Below are 9,862 nucleotides of genomic sequence, written 5' to 3' on the forward strand. Positions count from 1 at the left end.
CTCTTTGGTGTAGGTGCACAGCTTTGTCTGAATTGGGCTCAGTTTGGGTCTTTGTGCCTTGTTGCCCCACAGTTTCTCAAAAGCCTTCTGGCTCATAATTGAATCAGGCTCAGAGACTAGGACCCTGAACTTAAGGAAAGGTAACTTCGATGGTATGAGACGTGACTTGGCTAGGATAGACTGGGGAATGATACTTAAAGGGTTGACAGTGGATAGGCAATGGCAGATATTTAAAGATCACATGGATGAACTTCAACAATTGTACATCCCTGTCTGGCATAAAAATAAAACAGGGAAGGTGGCTCAACCGTGGCTAAGAAGGGAAATTAGGGATAGTGTTAAATCCAAGGAAGAGGCATATAAATTGGCCAGAAAAAGCAGCAAACCTGAGTACTGGGAGAAATTTAGAATTCAGCAGAGGAGGACAAAGGGTTTAATTAGAAGGGGGGAAAATAGAGTAAGCTTGCAGGGAACATAAAAACTGACTGCAAAAGCTTCTATAGATATGTGAAGAGAAAAAGATTAGTGAAAACAAATGTAGGTCCCTTGCAGTCAGAATCAGGTGAATTTATAATGGGGAACAAAGAAATGGCAGACCAATTGAACAAATACTTTGGTTCTGTCTTCACGAAGGAAGACACAAATAACCTTCCGGAAATACTAGGGGACCGAGGGTCTAGTGAGAAGGAGGAACTGAAGGATATCCTTATTAGTCAAGAAATGGTGTTAGGGAAATTGATGGGATTGAAGGCCGATAAATCCCCAGGGCCTGATAGTCTGCATTCCAGAGTACTTAAGGAAGTGGTCCTAGAAATAGTGGATGCATTGGTGGTCATTTTCCAGCATTCTATAGACTCTGGATCAATTCCTATGGATTGGAGGGAAGCTAATGTAACACCACTTTTTAAAAAAAGGAGGGAGAGAGAAAGCGGGTAATTATAGACTGGTTAGCCTGACATCAGTAGTGGGGAAAATGTTGGAATCAATTATTAAAGATGTAATAGCAGCGCATTTAGAAAGCAGTAACAGGATTGGTCCAAGTCAGCATGGATTTATGAAAGGGAAATCATGCTTGACAAATCTTCTGGAATTTTTTGAGGATGTAACTAATAGAGTGGACAAGGGGGAGCCAGTGGATATGGTGTATTTAGACTTTCAAAAGGCTTTTGACAAGGTCCCACACCAGAAAGTGTGCAAAATTAAAGCACATGGTATTGGGGGTAATGTACTGACGTGGATAGAGAGCTGGTTGACAGACAGAAAGCAAAGAGTAGGAATAAACCGGTCCTCTTCAGAATGGCAGACAGTGACTAGTGGGGTACCGCAAGGTTCAGTGCTGGGACCCCAGCTATTTACAATTTACATAAATGATTTAGACGAATGAATTGAGTGTAATATCTCCAAGTTTGCAGATGATACTAAGCTGGGTGGCAGTGTGAGCTGTGAGGAGGATGCTAAGAGGCTGCAGGGTGACTTGGACAGGTTAGGTGAATGAGCAAATGCATGGCAGATGCAATATAATGTGGATAAATGTGAGGTTATCAACTTTGGTGGCAAAAACAAGGCGGCAGAATATTATCTGAATGGTGCCAGATTAGGAAAAGGGGAGGTGCAGCGAGACCTGGGTGTCATGGTACATCAGTCATTGAAAGTTGGCATGCAGGTACAGCAGGCGGTGAAGAAGGCAAATGGCATGTTGGCCTTCATAGCTAGGGGATTTGAGTACAGGAGCAGGGAAGTCTTACTGCAGTTGTTCAGGGCCTTGGTGAAGCCACACCTTGAATATTGTGCACAGTTTTGGTCTCCTAATCTGAGGAAGGACGTTCTTGCTATTGAGGGAGTGCAGCGAAGGTTCAATAGACTCATTCCCGGGATGGCTGGACTGACATATGAAGAAAGACTGGATCAACTCGGCTTATATTCACTGGAATTTAGAAGAATGGGATTTCATAGAAACATATAAAATTCTGATGGGATTGGACAGGTTAGATGCAGGAAGAATGTTCCCGATTTTGGGAAGTCCAGAACCAGGGGTCACAGTCTAAGGATAAGGGGTAAACCATTTAGGACCAAAATGAGGAGAAACTTCTTCATTCAGAGAATTGTGAAACTGTGGAATTCACTACCACAGAAAGTTGTTGAGGCCAGTTCGTTGGATATATTCAAAAGAGAGTTAGATGTGGCCCTTACGGCTAAAGGGATCAAGGGGTATGGAGAGAAAGCAGGAATGGGGTACTAAAGTTGCATGATCAGCCATGATCTTATTGAATGATGGTGCAGACTCGAAGGGCCGAATGGCCTACTCCTGCACCTATTTTCTATGTTTCTATGACTGACTCACCCCCGTGTCCAACTCCATTGATACCGGAAAACCGTTCAATTTGACGTTCAGCATGATAGGAGGTCTCTTGGTGGTGAAAGTGTGTACTCCACACACTTCTTCCTCGGGTTGACTTGCCTCTCTTGTTTGTTCTGCGTGACCCTTGCCAGATCGATTATCCTCTGCCACGTGGTGAGTCACAGCACTCTTGCACATTTGCTGGAGGTGCCCCATTGTTTCGTAGCCCTTGCACACGTAGTGCTTGAATTGACATTGATGGGCTCGATGATTATCCCCACAGCGCCAACATGGTGCTAATGGATTTGCATTCACGCCCGATGGCGGACTCTGTGTCATCCTGGGTCTTGCAGCTGCAGGCGTGTAGACCCTGCCATGTACAGTTCTGCCTGCTAGCAACGTTATTTTATGCACAGTACTTGCTGGTGAGCTTCGATGCTGGGAAGATATCTGTCTGGTATTATCGCTCGTGGATATGAATGCCTGGGCTAGCGTGATGAACTTGCTCAGGTCGAGGGATTCGGCAGACAGCAGTTTGCGAAGAATGCCCTCGTGGCCAATGCCAAGCACAAAAAAGTCCTGCAGCATTTCCCCCAAAAATCCAGCAAATTCGCAAGTTCCCGCAAGGCGTCTCAGGTTGGCGACATAACTCGCCACGTCCTGGCCCTGGTGGTGCGTGTGGAAGCGATACTTGGCCATTAAGATGCTCTCCTTCGCCTTGAGGTGTTCCCGAACCAGTGAACACAACTCTGAATATGTCTTCTCCGTTGGTTTCTCCGGTGCTAGCAGTTTCTTGATGAGACTCTATATTGTGGACCGACACACGGTGAGGAGAATCGCCCTGCACTTGATCGCTTTATCGTCCCATCCAGCTCGTTGGCCACGAAGTACTGGTCGAGACGCTCAACGAAGGCTTCCCAATCATCACCCTCTACTAATCTCTCGAAAATACCAACGGCAGCCATGACCGGCTGAACATTCGTAATCTGTTACTCGTCGCCAATTGTTAAATATGGAAGAACTCCACAAGACTGAGTACTGTGAGCTAAAACTGATGTGACCTTAGCCTCTTTAATACAACTCCAGAGTGCCTAAGCAGCATGGCAGACAGCCTGTTATACTCCCTTGCACGAGGTATGCAGGTGACCCTTGGGGCCTCCAACAGTTGGGGCCTCCAACAGTTGCGCCCTCTGGTGGCAAGACTTATACATTTACAATGTTTACATACATAACACTGATCACTGCCCAGTGATCCCTGAGTTAGAGAGAGAGGGAAATCAGCCAGGGTTCCTGCTCCTGAGCACTGCCCAGTGACCCCTGGGTTAGAGAGAGGGGAAATCAGCCAGGGTTCCTGTTCCTGATCAGTGCCCACTGACCCCTGGGTTAGAGAGAGGGAAAATCAGCCAGGGTTCCTGCTCCTGATCACTGCCCAGTGACCCCTGGGTTAGAGAGAAGGGAAATCAGCCAGGGTTCCTGCTCCTGATCACTGCCCAGTGACCCCTGGGTTAGAGAGAGGGGAAATCAGCCAAGGTTCCTGCTCCTGATCACTGCCCAGTGACCCCTGGGTTAGAGAGGGAGGAAATCAGCCAGGGTTCCTGCTCCTGATCACTGCCCAGTGACCCCTGGGTTAGAGAGAGAGGGAAATCAGCCAGGGTTCCTGCTCCTGATCACTGCCCAGTGACCTCTGGGTTAGAGAGAGAGGGGAAATCAGCCAGGGTTCCTGCTCCTGATCACTGCCCAGTGACCTCTGGGTTAGAGAGAGGGGAAATCAGCCAGGGTTCCTGCTCCTGAACACTGCCCAGTGACCCCTGGGTTAGGGAGAGGGGAAATCAGCCAGGGTTCCTGCTCCTGATCACTGCCCAGTGACCCCTGGGTTAGGGAGAGGGGAAATCAGCCAGTGTTCCTGCTCCTGATCACTGCCCAGTGACCCCTGGGTTAGAGAGGGGAAATCAGCCAGGGTTCCTGTTCCTGATCACTGTCCAGTGACCCCTGGGTTAGAGAGAGAGGAAATCAGCCAGGGTTCCTGCTCCTGATCACTGCCCAGTGACCCCTGGGTTAGGGAGAGGGAATGCTGTCAGGTGTCAGAACTGCCCAATGGTTCAGACAAGTAGCGGCTCCACATTAGAGTTTTGGAGGAACCCCGACCTGCAAGGCCTAGACTCCCAACATTCCCATCCGCTGATCCGCTGGGACCGCTCCCAGGTTTCAGTTGCGGGTTGTGAGTGTAACTTGACTTTCTGTTTTTCTTCCACAGTTGGATAAGTTAGGGTCAGTCCTGGAGAAAATCATGAGCTCCTCCTGTGCTCTGCTTGGAATGAGCCTGGGCCTGGAGACTGAGGCCACGTGTCCTGTCTGCAGCTTAGATGTCAGTCAAGATGCCAGCAATCTGTGTCAGCGATTCCAGAAACTGCAGGACACAGTTAACACCCTGACAGGGGATGGTCCTAAGGTAGAGTACTGCGATAGATGAGGGAGTCTCGGGGTGAGGGAGACAGGGGATGGTCCTAAGGTAGAGTACTGCGATAGATGAGGGAGTCTCGGGGTGAGGGAGGGTGCAGGGAGCCTCGGGGTGAGGGAGCCTCGGGGTGAGGCCACACACGACCTGTCACTGCTGTTAGAATACTTGTGTGCCGAGGCCAGGAATTTTACCAGTGAAAGGAACTGTCACACCAGGGCTGTGCAAATATTCCAGATTTTGAAGGGATTTAATCAGGAATATTGCTCCCTGTGGGTTGACCAAATCCCAGTGGAGGTGTGATGTGCTCACTGCAGAGCGAGCTGTCCTGGGACCAGGGGCAATAAACAGGCCGAGCCCAGGGCAGTGAGGTAAACTGGGGAGAGGCTCGCCCCGCTCCCCCTGCCCCCACTCTCTTTCTCCTCTCCCCACCCTCTACTCCCCCCACCCTCTACTCCCCCCTCCCCCTTTCCCCCCTCCCCCTTTCCCCCCTCCCCCTTTCCCCCCTCCCCCTTTCCCCCCTCCCCCTTCCCCCCTCCCCCTTCCCCCCTCCCCCTTTCCCCCTCCCCCTTTCCCCCTCCCCCTTTCCCCCTCCCCCTTTCCCCCTCCCCCTTTCCCCCCTCCCCCTTTCCCCCCTCCCCCTTTCCCCCCTCCCCCTTTCCCCCCTCCCCCTTTCCCCCCTCCCCCTTTCCCCTTTCCCCCCTCCCCCTTTCCCCCCTCCCCCTTTCACCCCTCCCCCTTTCACCCCTCCCCCTTTCCCCCCTCCCCCTTTCCCCCCTCCCCCTTTCCCCCCTCCCCCTTTCCCCCCTCCCCCTTTCCCCCCTCCCCCTTTCCCCCCTCCCCCTTTCCCCCCTCCCCCTTTCCCCCCTCCCCCTTTCCCCCCTCCCCCTTTCCCCCCTCCCCCTTTCCCCCCTCCCCCTTTCCCCCCTCCCCCTTTCCCCCCTCCCCCTTTCCCCCCTCCCCCTTTCCCCCCTCCCCCTTTCCCCCCTCCCCCTTTCCCCCCTCCCCCTTTCCCCCCTCCCCCTTTCCCCCCTCCCCCTTTCCCCCCTCCCCCTTTCCCCCCTCCCCCTTTCCCCCCTCCCCCTTTCCCCCCTCCCCCTTTCCCCCCTCCTCTTCCTCCCCCCTCCTCTTCTCCTCCCCCCCCCCCTGCTCGCACCTCCTACACCCCCTCTCTCGCACCCCCTTTCTCCCCCCCCCCCCCCCCCCTCTGCTGTGCTGCCCAGTAAACGGCTGCCTCTCATTGGCTTGTTGCAGGAGCAGGATTTGCAGAATAATATCGGACAGCTGCAGGCCGAGTGCGAGAAGCTGAACAACATGATCAGCCAGCTGCTGCAGGACGAACTAGCACAGCAGAGGAATATCGAGGTAGGTGACTCGGAGTGTATCTGGAGCTCGCTCGTGCCCTCATCATCTATCGGCAGAGAGAATTCTCAGCTGGGACTCCACAGGAACAATTCAGACTGAGATCCGGGTGTGATCCAAGTGTGGATCAGGTCTAGGTATTTTTTTATTCATTCCGCGGTGGGCATCGCTGGCAAGGCCGGCATTTATTGCCCATCCCTAATTGCCCCTTGAGAAGGTGGTGGTGAGCCGCCTTCTTGAACCGCTGCAGTCCGTGTGGTGAAGGTGCTCCCACAGTGCTGTTAGGGAGGGAGTTCCAGGATTGTGACCCAGCGACGATGAAGGAACGGCCGATATATTTCCCAGTCGGGATGGTGTGTGACTGGGAGGGGAACGTGGAGGTGGTGGTGTTCCCATGGGCCTGCTGCCCTTGTCCTTCGAGGCGATGGAGGTCGCGGCTTTGGGAGGTGCTGCCGAAGAAGCCTTGGCGAGTTGCTGCAGTGCATCTTGTAGATGGTGCACACTGCAGCCAGGGGGCGCCGGTGGTGGAGGGAGTGAGTGAGTGTTGAAGGTGGTGGATGGGGTGTTGATCAAGCGGCTGCTTTGTCCGGGATGGTGTCGAGCTTCTTGTGTTGTTGGAGCTGCACTCATCCAGGCAAGTGGAGAGTATTCCATCACACTCCTGACTTGTGCCTTGTAGATGGTGGAAAGGCTTTGGGGAGTCAGGAGGTGAGACACTCGCCGCAGAATACCCAGCCTCTGACAGTATTTATGTGGCTGGTCCAGTTAAGTTTCTGGTCAGTGGTGACCCCGGGATATTGATGGTGGGAGGTTCGGCGATGGGAATGCCATTGAATGTCGAGGGGCAGTGATTGACCTCCAAGCACCTCAACCCTCTTCCTTTGTGCTGGGTCTAACTCCAGCCAGTGGAGAATTTCCCCCCGATTCCCATTGACCAGTTTTACTCGGGCTCCTTGATGCCACACTCGGTCAAATGCTGCCTTGATGTCGAGGGCAGTCACTCTCACCTCACCTCTGGAATTCAGCTCTTTTGTCCATGTTTGGACCAAGGCTGTAATGAGGTCTGGAGCCGAGTGGTCGTGGCAGGGCCCAAACTGGGCATCGGTGAGCAGGTTACTGGTGAGTAAGTACCGCTTGATAGCACTGTCGGTAACACCTTGCATCACTTGGCTGATGATTGAGAGTAGACTGATGGGGCAGTAATTGGCCGGATTGGATTTGTCCTGCTTTTTGTGGACAGGACATACCTGGGCAGTTTTCCACATTGTCGGGTAGATGCCAGTGTTGTAGCTGTACTGGAACAGCTTGGCTAGAGGCGCAGCTAGTTCTGGAGCACAAGTCTACAGCACGACAGCCGGGATGTTGTCGGGGACCATAGCCTTTGCTGTATCCAGTGCGCTCAGCCGTTTCTTGATATCACGTGGAGTGAATCGAATTGGCTGAAGACTGGCTTCTGTGATGGTGTCCATTATTAAAGAAGCAGCAGCAGGACATTTGGAAAAGCAAAATTTGGTCAGGCAGAGTCAGCATGGATTTATGAAGGGGAAGGCATGTTTGACAAATTTGTTGGAATTCTTTGAGGATGTAACGAACAGGATGGATAAAGGGGAACCAGTGGATGTGGTGTATTTGAACTTCCAGAAGGCATTTGACAAGGTGCCACATAAAAGGTTACTGCACAAGATAAAGGTTCACGGGGTTGGGGTAATATATTAGCATGGATAGAGGATTGGCTAACTAACAGAAAACAGAGTCGGGATAAATGGTTCATTCTCGGGTTGGCAATCAGTAACTAGTGGGGTGCCGCAGGGATCAGTGCTGGGACCCCAACTATTTACAATCTATATTAATGAGTTGGAAGAAGGGACCGAGTGTAATGTAGCCAAGTTTGCTGACGATACAAAGATGGGAGGAAAAGTAATGTGTGAGGAGGACACACAAAAACCTGCAAAAGGACATGGACAGGCTCAGTGAGTGGGCAAAAATTTGGCAGATGGAGTATAATATTGGAAAGTGTGAGGTCATGCACTTTGGCAGAAAAAAAATCAAAGAGCAAGTTATTATTTAAATGGAGAAAAATTGCAAAGTGCCGCAGTACAGTGGGACCTGGGGGTACTTGTGCATGAAACACAAAAGGTTAGTATGCAGGTGTGTTGGTTCTCTCATCATCTACCCCAGGCCCAGTCTGGTAGCTATGTCCTTCAGGACTCGGCCAGCTCGGTCAGTAGTGGTGCTACCGAGCCACTCTTGGTGATGGACATTGAAGTCCCCCACCCAGAGTACATTCTGTGCCCTTGCTCCCCTCAGTGTTTCCTCCAAGTGGTGTTCAATGTGGAGGGGTACTGATTCATCAGTTGAGGGAGGGCAGTAGGTGGTAATCAGCAGGAAGTTTCCTTGCCCATGCTTGACCTGAAGCCATGAGACCTCATGGGGTCCGGAGTCAATGTTGAGGACTCCCAGAGCCACTCCCTCCCTCCTGACTGTATACCACTGTGCTGCCAGTGGGACAGGACGTACCCAGGGATGGTGATGGAGGAGTCTGGGGCATTGGCTGAAAGGTATGATTCTTTGAGTATGACTATGTCAGGCTGTTGCTTGAGCAGTCTGTGGGACAGCTCTCCCTATTGTGGCACGTCCCCAGATGTTGGTGAGGAGGGCTTTGCCGGGTTGCCTGGGCTGGGTGTGCCGTTGTGTGTCTGCAGCCAGTGCCGGGGGTCTGTCCGGTTTTATTCTCATTATTGTTACTTGTCGCGGTTTGGTACAATGGAGTGTCTTGCAGAGAGTGGAGTCACATATAGGCCAGACCGGGTAAGGGCGGCAGATTTCCTTCCCTAGTTTTGTTTTTATGGAGGGGAAGTGGAGCTGAGTCCAGGATCGGATCAGCCATGATCTTATTAAATGGCGGAGCAGGCTCGAGGGGCCAGGTGGCCGACTCCTGCTATGTCCTTCAAGGACATTAGTGAACCAGATGGGTTTTACAATAATCCGATAGTTTCAAAGTCACCATCACAGTTACTGGCTTTTTATTCCAGATTTATTTCATTAACCGAATTTAAATTCCCCAGCTGCCGAGGTGGGATTTGAACTTTTGTTTCCGGGCCTCTGGATTACTGGTCCCGTAACTTAACCAGTGTGCTACTGTTCCCGTGTGATCCGAGTGTGGATTGGGATCAGGTCCAGGTGTGATCTGAGTGTGGATTGGGATCGGGTCCGGATGTGATCAATGTATGGATCGGGTCGTGGTGTGATCCGGGTATGGATTGGGAGCCTCTCCGCTCCACCTGCTCTGAGGGTCTCCCACAGGCAGCAGGCGTTGACTGTTTGTGGCAATGGAGGGTGGGCAGCGCGGGGGGGGGGGCAGCGCCAGGAGGCAGCGGACGCCATTGTGCCAGGGGTTTGGCTTCAGTGGGAGCAGTTCCCGATCCACTCCACGTCTGACAGACCGGGCTGGGGTTTGCACAGCTCGGGGGGGTGGTTGGGTTATCCCCCCCGGGGGGGGTTGGGTTATTGCCCCCGGGGGGGGTTGGGTTATTGCCCCCGGGGGGGGTTGGGTTATCCCCCTGGCGAGGGTGGGTTATTGCCCCCGGGGGGGGTTGGATTATTGCCCCCGGGGGGGGTTGGATTATTGCCCCCGGGGGGGGTTGGATTATTGCCCCCGGGGGTGGTTGGGTTATTGCCCCCGGGGGGGGTTGGGTTATTGCCCCCGG

The 9,862-nt window shown here is 52.6% G+C and overlaps 1 protein-coding gene across 2 annotated transcripts in view; it reads left to right on the top strand.

Moving 5' to 3' along the window:
- LOC139227200 (uncharacterized protein C16orf96 homolog) overlaps positions 1 to 9,512 on the top strand; it is a 76,525-nt gene extending 67,013 nt beyond the window's left edge. The window contains exons 9-10 of one of the 2 annotated variants that reach the window (XM_070858261.1): positions 4,593 to 4,787; positions 6,048 to 9,512. In XM_070858261.1, coding sequence (XP_070714362.1) covers positions 4,593 to 4,787; positions 6,048 to 6,257 — 405 coding nt within the window. In that variant the 3' untranslated portion in view covers positions 6,258 to 9,512. Of the gene's footprint in view, positions 1 to 3,127; positions 3,370 to 4,592; positions 4,788 to 6,047 lie in introns of those variants that run through there. The other variant, XM_070858262.1, reaches the window with a different exon arrangement.
- Positions 9,513 to 9,862: the final 350 nt, after the last annotated feature.

The sequence above is a fragment of the Pristiophorus japonicus genome, chromosome 16 (genome assembly GCF_044704955.1).
Source record: "Pristiophorus japonicus isolate sPriJap1 chromosome 16, sPriJap1.hap1, whole genome shotgun sequence".
Classification (NCBI taxonomy): Eukaryota; Metazoa; Chordata; class Chondrichthyes; family Pristiophoridae; genus Pristiophorus; species Pristiophorus japonicus.